Source organism: Cyprinodon variegatus, unplaced genomic scaffold, assembly GCF_000732505.1.
Source record: "Cyprinodon variegatus isolate N-32 unplaced genomic scaffold, C_variegatus-1.0 Scaffold577, whole genome shotgun sequence".
NCBI lineage: Eukaryota > Metazoa > Chordata > Actinopteri > Cyprinodontiformes > Cyprinodontidae > Cyprinodon > Cyprinodon variegatus.
The window spans coordinates 466,954-486,965 of NW_015151030.1; the positions used below are offsets into that span (position 1 = coordinate 466,954).

General features: G+C 36.1%; 1 protein-coding gene across 9 annotated transcripts in view; it reads right to left on the reverse strand.

The window, feature by feature from the left end:
- The window catches only part of cadps (Ca++-dependent secretion activator), a 107,584-nt gene that overhangs the window by 13,722 nt on the left and 73,850 nt on the right, over window positions 1–20,012 (reverse strand). For 4 of the 9 annotated variants that reach the window (XM_015392187.1, XM_015392184.1, XM_015392185.1 and 1 more), the window contains 6 exons: window positions 12,062–12,168; window positions 7,411–7,440; window positions 6,861–6,872; window positions 3,169–3,325; window positions 2,932–3,073; window positions 2,087–2,248 (listed from right to left, as the gene is read on the reverse strand). In XM_015392187.1, the coding sequence (XP_015247673.1) occupies window positions 2,087–2,248; window positions 2,932–3,073; window positions 3,169–3,325; window positions 6,861–6,872; window positions 7,411–7,440; window positions 12,062–12,168 (610 nt within the window). The remainder of the gene's footprint in view (window positions 1–2,086; window positions 2,249–2,931; window positions 3,074–3,168; window positions 3,326–6,860; window positions 6,873–7,410; window positions 7,441–12,061; window positions 12,169–20,012) is intronic. The other 5 variants (XM_015392189.1, XM_015392188.1, XM_015392186.1 and 2 more) reach the window with 3 other exon arrangements.

A 20,012-nucleotide genomic window follows, 5' to 3' on the forward strand; every position in this document is an offset into this window, starting at 1 on the left:
GGGGGGTGCGTCAGGTGCAGAGAAAGATGCTGTTCCTCAACATCCAAGGGTTTAGTCTCACCATACACCAACTGCTCCATCAAGATGTCTGTGTCACTCTCTGTGGCTCAGATTTCTTTGAACAGTCAGTCTATGTGTGAAAAGGTGTGGGGTAGGGTTTAGGCAAACAAATCAATAAACATGCTGCAAAGCATGATTATTGACTGATTTATGGAGAGGTAACATGCAGGTAAAATCACTGCAGATACAGCTGCTGTTTGCACTGGAAGACAGAGGAGGAGGAATGTAGATGCGAGAGAGAGGGCTTAAAAAATGTTCCAAGAACCTAAAGATGTACTCATCAGTGACCCTCTCTCAACATCCATGACCCTGGAGTGTTGATGCCCCTGAAACACACCATGCAGACCTTTCTGTTCTCGAGTAGAGCTGATTGGGAATCGGGAAACGTTTCGAGGTGAGAAGGAGATGTGATAAAATGGAGAGATTTGACCTCTTGGCTCAGAGCCTCTCTGCTTTATCATCTCCAATCGATGACCCAGTCGCTTCATCCCAATCAGACTACAAGCAGGTGGTAAAGGTCAGAGATGGACCTATGGCAATGTTGCTGAGCATTGCTATTATGCTCCTCTGCATCCCAGATGAGGTCCTACCTCTGCTATGACCCGTCTTAACTGGCTGCACTGGATAAAATCCAATTTGAGGAATGAGTCCTTCTTATCAAAGTTTTTGCTTTGGGAATTTTATTATTCAATAAAACCTTCATTTTTAGAAAATATGCTCCATTTAGATTTGACACAGCAGCCCGTGAGCCAGATCTCAGCAGACTTTGGAGAATATGTCTGCGGATGCTAATTTTGAGGAGATGTTATTTATAAAGTGGATTTTTTGACTTGTCATCTTTTTTATTTTTCTCTGTACACTTATAGGCACATTGGTAAAGATCGGCAAAAAACAAAAACCTTGGAATAAATTAATCTATTATTGCAGCTAAGCAATTTCACACTGAAAACTGGAGGAATACCTTTGCGTTTGAGTTGGAGGGGTATTTTACTAAATATTAAATATTTAAAAATGAAACAAATATTTATGAAGTAACAAAACAATACTGAGTAATTAAATTAATTTTGGTTTAATGTATAGCCAAGAAGATTATAAGGGAGGTAAATACAAAAAAAAATCAGCAGGACCTTGTTATCTGAATAACAAGAACACAACATGCCAGGAGAAAGGCTTTAGTGTCCTACAATGACAAACTATAATTTCTCAAACTCTCCTGGTATTAGACTTATGTTGTGTGCTTTAATTAATCAAGCTAGTTTTTTGGAAATGAACACTCTAGGCTAAGCGTGTTGTATGGTAACCTGCTTAAAAACCCATTGCACGATGAAATACGTCTAGAATAAAAATCTGGTGGCTTCGGCCATAAAGCTTCAAATTGTTGATCCTTGTGTCTTTCAACAGGAGAAGCTCAGTGAAGAGGATATAAAATAAAAATCTGTAAAGTTTGAGCTCAAGGATTGGTCAGTTATCAGTCTTTATCCTCCAGCTTCATGTTATACCTGGACCAGGCCTGCTCTCACCAGCAAAAAGCTGCAAAACATGATCAATTACTATGGAGTTGTGTGGCTTCAAATAAAGGATGTATCTCCTCATACAGGACTATAAGACATATATGAGATAATATGCCACTGCAATGATAGATTCATCTATTTTAAGGTCTTGCTAATTTCAACCACATGTGCTAATTATTGTGGGTAGTTCTTCACATCTAATTGTTTCCTATTCTACTTGTTGTTGTCTTCACCTCCACACCTCAGCTCAGCAGCATGCATGTTGGGATAAATGAAAGACTTGCAGCCTCTCATTTTAGAAAGCAGAATCTCATCTACTCTAACTCAGAGTGACCTTGGCATGAACATGAACTTCATCGCCAACAACTGATGTTGAGGGGGAAAAAAGGCCTAATTTTTAATCATGTGAATTTGATTTGTATTCAAATGCATTTAAGAAAAAAAAAAGCCATCTTCATACCAAGTTGTTCTCTGCTTGCTTTACAAAATCTAGAGTAAACTAGGTGAATACACACTCAGAGTCATATATAGCAGCCATCCATGACGGGGTTGAAAAGCTAGGCATTTGTGGAAGGTTAACTGATAGTCCTGCTACTGGCACTGGCAGATTTGGTACTTTGGGAATTTGGAGGTTCACATTTGGTAGATTCACATTGGGCAGATTACTTGTTAAACTCCTGCAGAAAAGACAGACAAAAAGAAACAAAAAAAGAATCCATAACAGTGGTGTGGGAGCTGCAGAAAGCCATGTAACATTCATCATAAAAGTAAAATCTGAAAATAGAAGAAGACACAAGCATACAGTAGCACACATTAACTAATATCAAAGGGACAATATAGAGAAATACCCATGAGTCCAGAGAGCTCAACAAAAACGTGATGTAGTAAAAGCCGTGAAACAGAAAAAAAAGGGCAAAGTAAAACTATCTTGTATATACAATATTGGCTGAAAACAATAAAATGTCACAAACATGTTTAAGCCTCAACAAACAAATCCTAACAAAGACAAAGCAGACTCGGAAAAATGTCAAAGCACATATTATGGTGATTATTTTACAGACAAAACACAAATATAACATGTTGCTCTGATCCCAATGTGTTTTAAAAAAAGGCCTATTGACTCATGCATTAATTGCAAAAAACTACCTCCAGATATAAAAAACCTATTTCTTTCAGTGAAACAAATAGGTTTTTTTCAGCCCACTCTTTGCTCATTCTCTAACAGTGAACCTAAAGGAAGTCAGAGGGAACGTTATCGCTGCTCTCTCGGATTCGTCAGCCTCCACACAGTCATTGTGTTATAAAAGCTTTGCATGTGCAAGCATCCACCAGCCTTGAAACAAAGACACAGGCTCCTTACTTAACAGGTTCCCAGGATTCCCTCTCAAAACCCTTGTGGATAGACTGTGCGATGGAGGACTCCATCAGATCCACATATCTAACCACCAGAGGAGCATACAGATCCTGGAGGTGTTTGTGGAACTTTCCATTGCACAGATAATCTATTGTGGGGGAAAAAGGATGAAACATATACGTTTTAGAATCTTAGTTCAAGATCGATGTGTTTGGCGATATTTGAGTAACAGCTGGAGCTCACAGTCTGTCCGGAGGAAGTCATTGAGAAGCTGGAAAAGAGGGAAGCTATCCCAGCTCTCGGGTGACTGGATCTCTAGAGCAGCATCCATGTCAATGGCATAAAGGGCCAGGAAGTTTTCGGCGTGCTCCACCATAAGGTCTGTCCACCATGCAAAAGCCTGGAGACACAGCAGGAGGGTGAGAAACATGATGAACAGATCCTTCGAAAGGACTAAAGGAGTCGAAACAAGGATTCTTACATGAAAACCCCTGGAGTGTTTTAAAATGTGTGTGCAGTCTCTGATTAATTGTGACATTATTGGGTTATCATTTGCTAAAACTTCACACTTCTGTCATCTATACTTCAAATATGAGGCTAAACTCAGCTACTGCTTTGTTCAGCATAATGGGGTTGTTCACTGTCAGCTAAACTTTTCCAGTTAATCTCATGGACCCTGAGTAGGTTTAAGTTACATATTGAAGTTCTTCAATCTGAGGTGGAATTTAATTTCTTCTAAATCTTCCCCATGAAGTTACTGAGAAGAAGCCAACTAAAAATTTCTAGGCAATTTCTAACAATTAAAATTAGTATTAGAATCTAGTTCTTATGTAAAAAGCCCACAAGTTCCCTTGCTTAATGCTGTGTGGACTGTTAATAAGAGTTTGATACTCTACTGTACATATCAATTTACAAACAGAGTAAAAAAAAAAAGTACAAAGAAAAAGCAGAAAATAGTTTGATAGCATGTTTTAGGCTCTAAAGCTCTAAAGGGATGGAAACTTCCGTAAATAAGAAATGTTGACATCAGGAAAGATGCTAGGAGCCTCGCTGTGTTATCAACAGTAAGCATGATCAGTGGTAGATATGTTGGGAATAATGCTCCCTTCAGATAAATTCCAGTATTATTTACAAGGCAACTGAAAGAATGTAAGCAAGCAATATAATAAATTAAATGTTACCCAAAGCTTATGCAAACATGAGCTAAAATGCTAACATTTGCTGAAATGTTTACTGTTACAGAGCAAAACCTAATCTAAACACTGAAATAAAGCAATAAAGAGGCATTTGCTTCTTTGTTACCAAGATATTCTTGCAAAAAAAAAAAAAACTACACACATGATATTTACTTGGTAAATACTACAGTAAATTTGCTGCTTCAGGAGGTATAATCTAAAATTTGCTATAAAGAGTGTCTTTTAAGCAACAAGCTTTTTTTTTTTCCGAGATAATTTTTCCAGATTCTCTAAACTGCTATGACAGCTGTCTACTGGCAAAATCATAAACCCACAGTAAAATCAGTCCTTAAAGCAGAATATTTAAATTGACATAATGTCTGATTTCATGATTCAATGTTATTTCAGGAAGACTTGTCTAATTAAAACTCTTTCTTTTAGAATCAGTAGTTTAATGACAGGAGCCTTTACTGCATGCTAGTCATAACTACAGAAGTTTAGGTGTTTTAGTCTTAAATAAGTCCTCACAATTCAATATTTAATGTTCAGACAGAGATAGATTGGTGTTATTGATTTTACATGGTACATGCTTTTTTGAACGTGATTGACCAGAATGAGGGTGTCAGTCTGTTGGTTTGTGTGTAATTGAGAGAGCTTTTCACATACATCATGAGTAACTTTATTGTAACTTGTTCAGATTGGCAAAGTTGTATTGCTAAAAAAATGTCATACAAAATTATTCCTATCGATTACCTTAAAGGAGCAATAAGCAATAATTCATTATTTTAGACAGAAAGAACTAAAGGTTGTTAGGTCAGGAACTAATGGTATCTTTTTAGCTGAAATAAGGGGTGACATCACACCCCATCTCTTCGTGTTGTTCTCCAGTTTCATGTTTATGAGCTTTATTTCTCTGAAAGTTAATGCTGTTTTGCTTTCAGAGCAGGTTTATCCCTGGAGTGAAGGTAGAGAGAGGCGTTTGCACATTATGTTTTGGTCTACAGATAATGCTCAACAGCACCACTAAGAGGTGAAATTTTACTTATTGCTCCTTTAACATTTTGTCAAGTTACAAACTCAAAGTTTAGTGGATTTTAGTGTTTTTCCAACCTTTTATATTTGGAGTTTTGAATAAATTTTTCTTTGTCATAATAGATAAAGAGCTTCATGCTTTGGTTAGAGTCTCAGATCTTCTAACTGAAACGTATCTACATCTATCCAGAAAAACTTTCAAATATCCAATAGATATAATTCCACTTCATTTTTCTGTCTTTCTTGATGTAGATTCTTTAAAAAAATTACAATGTGTCCGAAGCCTGAAATGTGGCAAAAGGTCAAAAAGTGCAAGGGGGTGGATACTTTTGTAAGGCACTGCAGCATGGTTAATAATCACTGGCTGATTCCTGTCTATTTCTCTTCTAATGGGCCCCAAGCCTGCTTTCCTATTTTATAGCTTTTTTCGCCCAGTCTTAGTTTAGATGGATGACTACTTATTCAAAGCTCTGCAGATATTCCATGCTTTGTTATTCTTAATTCTTGGATTAATTCATTTTAAGATGTTTAAAGTTCTGGCCTACTTTAAATTTAATTGCAGCTTTTTCTCTGACCTTCACAAACCACCCATATATGAAATTATACATCCTGTAAATACACTCTTTCCAGGTGTATTCTATTGATCTGAATGCAACTTGTTGCTGGATTTTTCTAGATCCAGATTAAATAAGGCTTGATAGAGAAAAACTATAACCATGTCTACTTTTCCTTTCACCTCATAGTCATGAGCTACTTTCTCCTGGTCTGTCACATAAAGTCACAGTAAAATAAGGTGAAGTTTGTAACGTGACAAAATGTGGAAAAAGTTAAAAGTTGGAAACCTCTGCCATCCACTTTATGTTCCTTAGTGACATATTCTGTGCACAAAAGGCAAAGATGCTATTCCCATGCAAATGTGGATCTCCCTGCATGCTTTTTTTTTCTGAAGCTTAGGAAACAAGGGGGTCCACCATTCACATCAGCAGCAATCCCACTAGATGTGAATGTGACTCATGCACATATTTAAATATAGGCACACCAAAGACTGCAGCCCACAGCATGTCTTGACTCTCTTCCAATTAGTTAAGTAAAGTTTTTAAGTATCAGATAACAACTGTTTGGCACTGTCAGGACCTCCTCACTCATTAACAGTATTTGCTTAGCTGGCAGTCTTGGTTTATTTGTTTATCATTCAAGCTAACATGTTGCCAAATTCAATAACAGAAGCTTAATCCTTTGCATGCTTCAGTTTTATCCTCTTGTTATTTTACCACCTGGAATAATAATCAATGGCAAAACAGATTTACTTAAACACCAACTTACCTGCCCATTGCTAGAATAAAAAAAGCATGATAGCTCTAAAGTTAGAAGAACAAAACAGGCAGCAAACAAGTCCTTCACCACATTCAAGGAGAAATACTCTCATGAAAGGCAAATGAGAGGACGGTAGATTTTCCGTCAGGTTAACGCCCTAAGGTAGTGCAGCCTCCACCCTTTGATAGTAGCTGAGGGACCCAAACGTGACTTAAGGAGCTCTATGTCAGACTTAGTAAAGGCACAAAGGCTGCAACGCTGTATCAGTAAAACTGTGCCAAATGACAAGGCCGGGCCAGGGAGGAAGGGGGAAGGAGGGGTTACTGATGCTGAAAGGGTAGGATATGTGGAATTGTGTGCTTTGACATGCACAGAGCATTATGGGGAGGGGTTCCCATTAAGCTGGCTACGTACCTCTTTTCCCTGCTTCCACAGTCACCAATCATTAGACAGTAAAAACACAGGAAGATGTACAGAACAACAATGTAGTTTGAGTCATTTGTTTGAAAAGGGTTTTTATGCTAAAGACAGATAGCAGAAAGGGATGGAGGAGGAGAAGCTGGAAAAGAAATTTTTGAACAAGTGTGGACTGTGAAATCAATTGTCAGATGGAGAGGGAACAAATGTTCATGGTGGATACAACTTCAAAGGTTTGTATGGAGCATACTTTGGGAAATTCTCTGGTTTGGCATGCTTGGATAAAAGGAAACCTCTTCATGGCCTGATGAACATGCTTAATGATCACAATCATGTTGTGAAAGCTAATGTGCGTCTTTTTTTTTTTTTTCATTTCAGAATTTTATTACAAGCTTGCTTTTCAAATCTAGGCCTTTAAACTCACCCAAAGCTACAGCAACTATGAGTTAAATCTTTGCCTGAAACGTGCCTCTTGCCATAGTGGCTCATGCCATACAAGGGGGTTGTGATGGGGACTGAAGAGGAGAAAGAAATATAAATACTGTACCGATTGATCTCCAGAACTTGTGACTGCCGCCTGTCAAGCATATTCAGAGAGATACAATAAATCTGTTTTATCTGCATTTTCTAAGACCATGCTGGATCATCTGCAGATCTACACATCTACACATGGTAAAGCTGTCCTCTAGCAGAACATTCTAGCAGCAAAGGTGATAAAGGGATGAAGCTCATTTGATGTTTTAAATCAACAAATGATGTTAATTTCTCTATGCTTAAAATGTATTATTGGAAATACTGTAATTTTTTTATTACTGTCACTTATGTTTGTCAAATCCATACTGCCATAAGTAAAAAGAGAAGTAAGTCCTTTCATATTTAATTTTATTCATAGTACTATTCAGAGTTTATATAAAAATTGCACAAATTTTGAATGCACAAATTGTAAATACACCCCTTATGTTTGTATAGTTTTTCATGTATTTTTTTCATGAGCAAATCTTGAAGAAGTGACACTTGGATTTAAGTAAAATAACCAGTGTACATAAGAGTGTAAAAAAAACTCAACACACAAAAACGTTTACACTCCCTAGTAAAAGTGTTTAAATTTTCCCAAAGTATCAGCTTTTGGTGTGGCCAACATTATTTTCCTGGAATGCATGAACTCTATTGTAAATAGGGATTGCTTCACAGATTGCCACTGGTGCTGCAGCTGGTGAAGGTGCAACACACATGCAGCCCCAAACCATTACACTCCAACCAATGTTCTATTGCAGACAATATACACTTGTCATGTGGAGTCCTGCTGCCACATAGCGGGAACCGAATATGTTTCTCCTGGTAGCATCAGACCACAGAACAGCCTTGCCATTGCTAGCCAAAGAAATTATGTGCAAGTGGTCATATCTAGATTTTCTGTTAAAAAGAGACAGATATGTGCTGCAAGCACGCTGTGGAGGTTGAACCTATGAGGGAGGTCAGCCAGTCAGCACAAAGGCCATTGACAGCACTTGGCATTCAACTGGTCTTTACTGCTCTTCTGAAGCGAATGCACAAGACAGCCTGCAAACAGTTTGCGGAATAAATAAAAAAGTAAGATTAAAATAGATAAATATAGCCATAGGGTCCCAGAGTGGAGAGCTTCCCCTTGGAATGACTCATGCCGTGGTTGCAGCACTGAGTCTGGCACAGGACGCACTCTAAGGCTAAGGAGCTCAATGACCCAGACAGAAAGTCAGAGGTTCAAACTTGCGATCTTTCAGTCTCTCCAGGAGGCAAACTCCCAGTGATCTAAGCAGTATGCCATCACTTCCCTAGAAGACACGCAGGGGAAGTGGTGGACAGGAATTACCAGAACCATGTCCTAAGTGGAACCAGTCCTGTTAACCCGCTGGGTGGCCACTGTTGCACCTCAGTTTCAGGGTGTTAGAAATCTTCCTACTGACAAAGGGCCTCACAATGTAGAGTACAAAGTCTTTGTTTATGACCCTCAAAGTTTTTCTTTACTATGAGGTGCCATGTTAAATCTACTTTGGCCTGTATGAGAGAGAGAGTAATATTGAAAAAACCTACCACCCATTCACACCTGAGATCTTGCAAAACCAATGAGTCACATGGCACCACGGAGGGAAAATTGTTTAATTGGGCAGATTTGGAGATTTGAACTGAGGGATGTACTAAATGTACAGCAACTGTTTTATTTTACAGGGAAAGGAAAATTGCATTTATTCAATTCATTACTTTATACCCGTCATACCTTGACGATTTAAACCAGCATATTCCTGACGTACAGAAAATCTTGCAAAAAAGCAGACATGCGTTGGAAAAGTTATGGGTAGGTTTTGTAGAAGTTATGAGCACGCTGGCTGAAACACGCTGGCACACGTCGACATACGGCAAGTTCAGTAAGTATGCCAGCGTATGCTCATACGTGGGGCATAAGTCAAAGATAAGTAATCTGATCACTGACATATGTTAAGTATAAGTTACCCATAAGTAGTGGCATCTAGCTTATCCAAAACCTATGAGTAACTTGTGCATAACTTATCTGGAACTTATCAAGAACTTATCTCCAACGCATATCAGCGTATTTGACGTGTTCCAAATGACTGCTGAACGTGTTTCCAACGTACAGCTACCTTATAATGACGTAGTGGCAGCGTTTTGGTATGAAAGGGGTCCACAGGAGGAAAACCATCAGTACTGCTTCAGACTTCATCCCCATCATAGGGTGAGTGAGAAGGTGAGTGTGAGGGATCCTCCCCGCCTTTACGCCCACGACTAACTTCCTAGAAGATATCAAGCTGAATATGCTGTGACTGCAAACCTTTTTTCTTTTTATTTTTGGGGGGGGGGCACTGACTTGTGACATTTAATAGGCATTACACTGCCTTGGTTATGCATGAGTAAGGCTGTCGGTGGACATATGCTCTGGACTCATTATGAATACCCTATATATAAGCCCAAAATTGATAAAACACATTGAAAGTTCAGCATAGGTCAGCTTTTTAGAAGATTCTGGGACGTCAGGATACGCTGGCTAAATTGGCAAGGTGTGACAGGGGCTTTAAATTGCTTCAAAGTGTCATATCTTCAGGATTGTTCTGTGAAAATACATCTTTCACATGAAAAATAAACATAAGCTGTGTATTCACATTTGTGAGATACTGTATCTGAAACTGCAATGCAGCAATTTCTTATTATTTATATTAAATAGTCACCGGTAGGTAAGATGGGTAAACAACTTTATTTCGTAGTGTATTTTTTTTCTCTATTAAAAAACATGAATCACATTTAATAAAAAAAACTCTTATTACACGTTATCAGACTAAATCCACAATAAAAAAAATTCAAAATGAAGAAAAAAGGTTTTTACAAAATCCTGACCTTTCAGAGATTAAATATAAAAAGTTTCTTCTTTAGAAAACGGGATAAAAGAGAGGCTAAATCAAAGGTCAGTGTAAATTAAATCTTCTAGCAGTAAGATAGTAAATAAATCACTATAATTGAAATAGTTTTCATGAATTTAGGCATAGCAGATGCTATTATAATAAAATGTAATTTTTTAAAAACTGAAACATATGGTAACACTGTGAACAAAATAAATACAGTACAATGTATTTTATGTTTTTTTTTTTTTACATAACTGGAACATAGATTAATTTAATGACATTCCCCAATCCAGGAGTTTCCTTTGTAGAATAATGAAACTCAACATATCAAATGGCATTAGGGTCATCAAAATATTTTTGCTATTATCATCTGTGAATTAACTTGCTTTATATTAAAGGGAAAGTCTGATCATATTTAGAAATAAAACTTCTGAAAGTACTTTAAATATGAAATTATTACATACTGTTCAATAAATAATAAGTGTTTTTAATTAAGAGTAATTTTCGTTTGATTGCGCTTTACTGGAGAGATCCATGTTTGTCTAAGAACACTACTGCCACCTACTAGTTTGTGACCTCACAGTGCGGTATCGGCTGTTGAGCAAGTCCTAGTGCTGTATCCTTTGTCATAATGCGCTAATATCCAAGTCATCTTGAAAACATTCTTCTTCGAAATGTTTACTACATATTATGCTCCCTCTACAAGTTGGCAATCCGACGACAAACCCTTCCTTGGAGGATCATAAATCAGAGAGACAGTTTTTTTTTTACTTTTACCTGATCTATTACAACATCAAACTACCATGAAGGTGGGCATTGTCAGTTTAATTATAGCTCTCAGGAATTTCAATGGAGAAGTCCTCTCGAAATCTTAAATAATTATTGTTGATAGCAGATGTGTCTAGTAGTTCCCACTGATTTTGCTTGTAAAGCGGGGAGAATGGCGCTCAGCGTACCGCACCGTGACGTCACTGCCGCGAGATGGCAGGTGTGAGGTGTTACTATATTTGGGCAAAAATTTCTGCTCCAGTGGTCGCAATAAATGTTTTTTATTTTTTTACTGATTAAACGCTAAGTTCATTAAATCAGTGCAAATGTATTAGTTTCAGGTATAAACAATGATAAATCTATTATTCCTTGCAATTGGACTTTTCCTTTAATCCTATTTGTTATTATATTTTGTTGATAGTTTGTTTTCTTGTTCGCAGCAGCCAAAAGTAGCCCACGCTTTGCTGTAAAACTGTTAATTTAAGTGAGTTTAATTGTTCAAACAAGGGAAAATGATAACAAGAAGCATGCTATTTCATATTAACAAAAAAAAATCAATACTGCTGTGGTAAAAAGGAGGTTTAGTTTGCTGCATTGCTACAGTAGTTCAGTAATTCATTCATTTTAAAAAATAATCTTAGAGCACAATATTTGTCACATGCAGAGGCACAACCCTCCACACACACTTTGTTGTCTATTTTTATATGACATGCCGAAACTACAGAGTAACAAAATATTAAGGTTTTTTTTTTTTTTTTTTGAAGTAAGAGCGACTACATCATAGCCTGTCCGACTCGGAAAATATATCTAAAGATAACAGTTCTGGTTCTTTGTAGTCTTATTCAGTTCAATGCTAATTAAAGCTTTCCAAAATTAAATTCATGCAGAATTTGTTTTACTGATAGATGAAAGCAGCTTTATTTATAGCTGCCTGATTATTATGACACTAACTCTCTGAAGTGGAACGAGTGGGATAAGAGTGAGGAGTAAAGAGGGGGAAGTGCTTTGAGGAGGAGAGGAGAGGAGAGGGTTCTCACTCACCTCCGCATGATGTTCCTGGTTCTGCTGGAGGACCTCTATGACTAACTCCGCCAGGCGAATTGTTTCCTCCAGCTTTTTGGCAGGCGTGACTAAGCGGCCTACGTTTTCTGAGACAAAAGAATGAGGGTGAGGGATGAGCGGTTAGTCAAGCAAAGAGAAGCATTCCAGGGGGAGGGGGTATTTTTATATGGAATATTTATTTTCTTCTGTTTATTTTATTCAATTTATTTAAAAAATAAACACAGCACCTATACTGTGGTTGGCAAGTACTGTAAAGCATTTTTCTTTCCATTTCAAAGAACCCTTAACTTGAATTGTCTCCCCCGGTAAAGATGTTTGAAAACCCAAAGCCTTTATTGTGATAACACAGAAAGATCTTATTACACTAAATTTGGAAAAATTTGACTTTTATTTGCTGCTAAGGTATGTAACCTGTAAAAATTGTCTAAAGAAAACCTCTGTAGCAAGCATGGGCAACAACACTGGTTGTACGATTGATTTTTAAATCATAAAGTTAATCACTGTGTCTAAATACTTCCCCTTTTATTCCATTTCTTGTTTTGTTTTTTTTCTTTTTTTCTCTAAGCTACTACTCAACATGGGACTGATAATAGAGAATTTTATTCAGATTTTATTGCATAACTTATACAACAGCTTCCAACTTTGTTGAGGGATTTGTTGCGAATGGCAGCAGTGAAAAGTTGTATTGTATAATCATGAAGAGTGTATAGCAGCCATTAACTGTGTTCTGCAATGTGTAGAGTTAAACTCTGCTGTGACTTTAAGTCTTACATTGTGCTTAAGTCGGAAAACATCCTCTAACCTCTTTATAATTATGGTGGAGAATCTGTTATAACACAGGCCTTTTTCTGTTCTCAAAACCTTGGAAACCTTGTGCTGCTATTTCTTTACACCACATTACTCATAACATATGGTCTGAACCAACAGAGAGATGGTCAGCCAGATAAAGATGGAATAACGCTGAATCTACAGCACCTGAGGATTGAGCGCAGAAAAGGGTGGGACTCAGATCACTGGGCGATTTTTAACTCTTTGTTAAAAGAGGAAAGGAATTCACAGGATTTAAACATCGTGCAACGTTTTCAGAAAAGACTAACTCCTGACGTGAGAGCAGATAGGGGTTGTAGAAAAGGTGTAGAAAAGTGCAGAAGTACCAATAATTTTATGGGACAGTGTTATCTATCTAGACCAGAGGTGTCAAAAGTATTCATGTTTATAAATCAAGTAGAAATATAAATCCTACTGTTTTTTACTGTTCACTTTTGTAGAAGTTAGAGAATCAACTTAAGTTTTTTACTCAATTAAAAGTGTAAAAGTACCATTTTTTAAACTACTTAAAGTGTAAAAGTTAAATCTAACACCATTTACACGTACTTCTCAACTATAGCTGTCTATAATCTGTAAATATTTTATCTGCTATTATCTGTCATTATTTATCCTATATTTACCCCACTAATATATACATATAATCCATATCCTAACTTTCCTATATAATCTGTATATACCTTTTCATATTTATTTGTTATAGCCTCTTAGAATTATTCTATGTTTATATATAACATTAATAGTCTATACATATACCGTCACTGTGCACATTTATATCCTGTAAAGCACTGATGGATAAATGCAAACTACATTTCGTTGCTTTGTTCTTGTGACAGTGTAATGACGATAAAGTTCAATTCTATTCTATTCTAAAATTAATGCATAAAAAAAAAGTTAAGGACAGATGCTTTAAACCGTATACTGGTTACTGCACTACCCTATCAAAGAAACATGTTTCTACAATCCTGAATGATAATTTCCTAAGACTTCAGTTTTTTAGTTTCATAACTAAGAGCAACAGTGTCAATTTTAACTTTGCATCATCTTGAAAAACTATTTATTGTGGTATTTAGGAAACAACAGGTTGGTGCAGTCCAACCACAAAGAAATTGAGGATGAAACAAACTATTTCAATGGTTTTTATATTTTTTTTAAATACCAACAAGCCCTAACAAAAATGAGTTTAAATGAAACAAAACTAATAAGTCTTTTTTAATGTAAGAAGAAGGCAGAGATAGTTACCAAAAAAAATGTAAGCAGTAGAAGTAAAAAGTTGTCTAAAAAAATAATAACTCAAGTAAAGCATAGAAAGCCAACATTTCTACATAAGTAATGTAACAAAGTATTTGTACTTTATTATTTGACACCTCTGATTTAGACAGCTGTTTTCTTTTGCTCCTGCACTGAATAAAAGTCTTCAAACGAAACCACCAAAATACATTTTAGACTTGTTGTCAGTGTATCAACCACCCAGACCTCTCAGGTCTTCTAGCTCAAGTCTACTCTGCAGACCAAGAACCAGAACCAAGCATGGAGGAACAGCTTTTAGTTCTTATGCTCCATAACTCTGGAGCACACACTCAGAAAACTGTAAAAGTGATAAAAACCCTACATCTAAATTTACTTTAAAAACACTCTTTTATTTTAGAATGGCATTTGACTGTGCCATCTAAATTTAAATGATTAATTTTTAAGTTCAACTTAATTTTATTATTCATTTTCGTGTTTTTTTTATCTTTTCATATACTTTTATAGTTATTTTATGTGCAGCACATTGAATTGTGTTACTACTGAAATGTGCTAAATAAATAAACTAGTCCTCCCTTACCCGAAGGCTGGATTTGGGCTGACTTTTCGCTACTGTGATAATAACTTTTCAAACATCGTTACCAGGAGTAGCAACAAGCTGGGAGAGTGCTGTGTGGGCAGCATGACATGGAGCAACAAAGCTGATGTGTTTGAAGGGTAGTCAGAGGTATGTTGCAGTATCAGACAAAAGAATAGTGGCTCTGAGATGGAAGTGCAATGTAGCATAAAACATGCATACTGTGAACAGGTTTTAAATAAGCCATTTGTATAAGGAGCTGTCGCACGGCTTAGTTTATAAATACTCCATAAACACACTGTAAAAATGTTTTGTGCTCCTAGAACTTATCAATCAGGTAGAACAGATTTATTTTTTATTTGCTCACATATTTATTATATTGTAACTCTAAACTTTAAGGAAAGTATTTCTTACTAAAACTATTTAGTAAGTTATTAGTTGATGCTGAAATTAAAATTTATTAAGTATATTTATGTTTTTTCTTTTATAAAATGAACCAATTTTTAATAATTATGCTGAATTATGTGAGATTTTACGAAAAGCTACCAATTCCTTGGAGCATGTTTCCCTTCAGTTTAGTGTTTGTGGATACTTTAATTATTTGGATAATTAATGATCTGCTATTTGTAATCGGTTATGTATTTCAGAGCTGTTTAATCTTTATTTTTACAGTGTGCTGGTGCTGGTTTTTGGGATTTAAATTTTCTGGTATCTCTCTTTCACTGGCAGCCTCATCTAAACAGTCGGATGCACGTCATGAAATGGAATTAACAGCACAACAACGTTATATATAATGGGCACAATTTCAACATGGGACTGGATGGTAATGTAAATCTCAAATTAAAAGCACATAAATGTGTTACTCTACATGAAACAGAGAGCGATTTTAAAGGCAGTAACATGTTGAATGTTCTTAGTGTATTTGCTGGGTGAGTTATTGCACTTCCTGAGATACAGTTATGATCCAACCTATTAATTCCTTTAGTGGATTTAGGTTTAAAAAGATATTTTTTCTAACATGCTACTTCTGAAAGGGGATAATATTAAGGTTTAGGAGCCAGGGTTTCAACTTGAATCTGAGCATAAATCAGTGAAAGAGGCAAGACTTAGGGTGATGGCAAAGAGGCCCTCGAGCCTAAAAGACAAATGTTATATACTTCTGTGCTTATATACATAAAGTGGTTGTTGAAAAAAGTTGTGAGGTTGACAAAGGTTGACAGAAAAAAAAAAAAACTCAACATCAAATAACCTTGGATATCAAATTTCAATTTTGTTTTTGGATTTCTGTAAAAGCTGAACGGTCTAATAAACAAAGCTGTTGTCATTCCTATAATTATTTATACCAATAATAGGTTTAAAGTATCTTTCTCATATAAAAGGAGAAAGCATATCAAAAGTGGAATTTGAACAAATTCATTCAATTTAAAATACAGTATGGTAGATATAACTAGTTTTTGTTCACTTTAAAGTGAATCTAATTGGATTGAATTCAACTGTTCTTTAATGGAAACACTGCATAGAACAAAATAACTCTTAATTAATTTAGATGAACTAAACCGGATAAGACATAGAATGACATTTAAATGAAATGCATTAAACTTCAATATATTTATCTGAATCAGAGACCGCACTAAAAAGGAATAAAAAGGATTCAATTTAAATGAGATAATTCTAACTGTGCTAAACTGGCTTAAAATTAAGATGACCGAGTGCTAAACAAACTAAAACTGAGTTGTAATGAGACTTATTGAACAGAGCTGAGAGGAATATGACTGAATTAAACTTAAACTGAGTTAAACTGAAATAACTCAGTAACTGAACCAAGCTGCACTGAACTGACTTGAACAGAACATGACTGTAACTAACTACCCATTTAGCAATTAACTGAATCAAAAATAAATATAATTTAATTATTGTAAAGGTTGTAATTTATAAGTGAAATATTTTTACTCATAAAAACCAACAAACAGCATTTTTTCAGTAATGTTTGCAATGTTACAGTATGTTTATGACATTGGCCATGAAAGTTATTTTGCTTTGTCAAAACTTTATAGATATTATTAGAGTTACTATTACAAGTTGTTATATTTTGTATCTTTTATGTATGGCCATACTCAGCTTTTTGAAGCAGTGAGTCAAATTTAGACATTTGCCTACATGTTCCTCTGGCTCTTAGTTAATAGATGGAGAGCTTTTCTCTCTCCGTTCCTCTCTCTTCCACATGCATACACCTACATATATAGAATTGTATGTATTTCTAAATTCCATAAATTGGCAGCACATTTTTCTCCCCACTGTTGAGTGTCTCTCCCCAGGGCATTTCAGCTTTTAGACTAGAAAAGCTGAAGCTCAAACACCAGCCAATCGACTCACTCAGCCACGGGTATTTAAGATGACAAATGTGATATCTGCAATATTTGCAAACTGTTGGATGTTTTCAGTGTTTACTGATTTTTAAATATAGGTCTCATTTGATCATGAAACAAATGACTGCAGAGAGGCAGACTGAGGTTTTGCTACAGTTAGGCTTGAATTTTAAAGTGTTATATTCTGTGGCTGATTTGTGCTTTGAGTTTTCTTTTTAAAGTCTTTGTTTACTGAGTATTTGATGTATTTCTTATTGTATTTTATTCTGACTTTATGCAGATTTCTTCCTGGTTACTCCCTGTCTGTTCATTAATTGTTAGTCCCTGTGCCAAAGCCAACATGCGGCTAATTGATCCCCTTCACCTGTGTTTACCTATTTAGCTCATTGTCTGCACCTGTACTCTGTTCTTTTTAAGCCCTTTGCCTTAGTTTGTTACTGGGTAATTTTGTGTTTGCCTCCTACCTCCATGCCCATTTTGTGCTTACAATCCATCTTTATTTTATTTCTTTTTCATTAAATCCCTCTTGTTACATGCTACTCCTAAATACCTAACCCACCTTTATGACTATAAGGTTCTTTTAATTATATAGACAATAAACTAAATCTTCAACATCTAAGTCACCAGCACATTTGATCTTAAAAAAAATCCAATACAAAGACTTTTATATGTGTACACAGTAAACTTAACTGTGGTAGTGTATTTGCTATTTAATTAGAATTTGTAAAAATAGGGTAATTCTTTTAGTGATAGGTTTTATTACTGTAGGAATATTGGTACTATGGTCAATAAAATATAAATCAGTAACAGAGATAAGGTTTTAAAAGACATTTTAAACATTTTGGAAGGATGCAAATTTGAAAAGATAATTCAGTATCAAACTCACCACTGTGCTTGCTTTTTTAGAAACCATACTGATTTAAACATGCCAACATTGATATAAGGTAAAGTACTGCTGCGATAATGTCCTGGCAGTAAATGTTTGATTTATAGATAAAGTGCTTTACTGTTGTACAACAAAACTGTTTCACAGTTATCGCAATAAAAATAGATCATAGTTCTTGAACTGAATTAATATTTGGATTTTGATTAGGTCTTTCTAACAACTGAAAATTCTGATATAATCTGTTTTTTATTTCGTTGGCAGTACGCCTATGATTGTTTCCACCCTAACTGTTAAAGAGAAACACATGTTCTACTCACCCATATGAGTTTTGTGTCATTTGGAGCTGTTCTGAAGATATTCCGTTATATCCAAGGTTATATCGAAGTAACGTCTACGTTTGGGCAATGGCTTGAAGGGACAAACTGAACTGTTAATAATTTATTCTTTATGGTATGCCAGCATTCATAACATGTAGGCGACTCACTGTCCCTCAGACATCGACGGTTATATCTTTTATATTTATATCTTTTAAAAACAAAGCAGAGTGTGTATGACGGCATCCGCGCGTGCCAGCTACCGTTCATTCATCCTGTCCGCTGGATGAAGTAGTTTTATTCACATGCCTGGAAGATGTCTAGTGCTACTACCAAAGATGATCTCGTTCTCGAAATGGAATTGAACGATTCAGATTAGCTAGAAAAATGAATATAAGGTGTAGAGCGTAGCCGCCTGTGGCCCGGGCTGCCTGTCACAACTCCAGTGCTGGCGCGTGGATAACGTCATACACGCGCCGCTTTGTTTTAAAAAAAATATAAATATAAAAAATATAACTGTGGATGTCTGGGGGACAGTGATTCGCCTACATGTTATGAATGCTGGCGTACCATAAAGAATAAATTATGAGCAGTTTGGTTTGTGCCTTTAACTCGTTTGCCCATAGAAAGACGTTACTTGGATATAACCTACTTACTTAGATCTGACCGAATATCTTCAGAACGGCTCCAAATGACACAAAACTTATATGGGTGAGTAGAACATGATGTAATAACGTAAAATCAAGGGCCCAATGTAAAAAAAACGTTGTTCCCCTTTAAGTTTTCTGAATTATTTTGCAGCCTCTTACAGTTTTTTTCTTTGTTTATTTGTTCCAGAACTCCTCTATATTTGGTTCCATCAACTTTGTGACAACTTTTTAATTTATTTAAGGAAAGCATCCCCACATCACGATGCTCTACTCAAGTTGGCTTAATGTGATGAAAGCACTTTCTTCCAAATGTTCATTACAACCCCTGCATGAATTGTGGCCAATTTTAAACAAGATATTAAGATATTTTATTTTTGACAACAGCTATGACAAAGTTATAGCTGCCTTTCAAAACAACCGGCAGGTGGAGGGTATTGCTGATGTATGCAGTTCTGAAATACTCTTTTCAGTTTTTGGATGATGGTTTTTGAAGTTTTTCGTGAGGTGTTGTAATTTGTTTTTATGACCAAATCCTGCTTTAAAATAATGCATATTCTTATCCCTTACCAGTTAGCCTGTGGAGTCACCAATTAGATGACTCTTAAAGCCGGGAATACACTCTGCGATTTTTTCAATCGTTGCACGCAGTTGCAGCTCACAATGTACGACAAAACTGCACGGTTTCATCGTACAGTGTGAGTTCACGGCTGATTCGATCTACCTGCTCACACTATACAGTACGTCTAAAAACAATGTCGGACTGACCTCTGCAGTGAGATGGCACTACTCAGACTTGTCTATCCGAAAGCAAAATGCGTAGAAAAGGAATATGAAACTCAATAGAGTGAAATGCGCTGCCTTGGAAATTTGTGCAATTTTTTGTACTGAAAACCCTAAGAAGAAAAGGCGACAACGTATTTGGACAAAGACATGGCTGAGCAAACATGGCTACTACAGTCTGTCAATTTTACAGAAAGAACTCCATTTCACTCGCACCCCCACCATGCTTCTGTGTTTATATCTGAGAGGAAGAAGAGGAAGATTCCTTGTTTGCTCACTGAGTG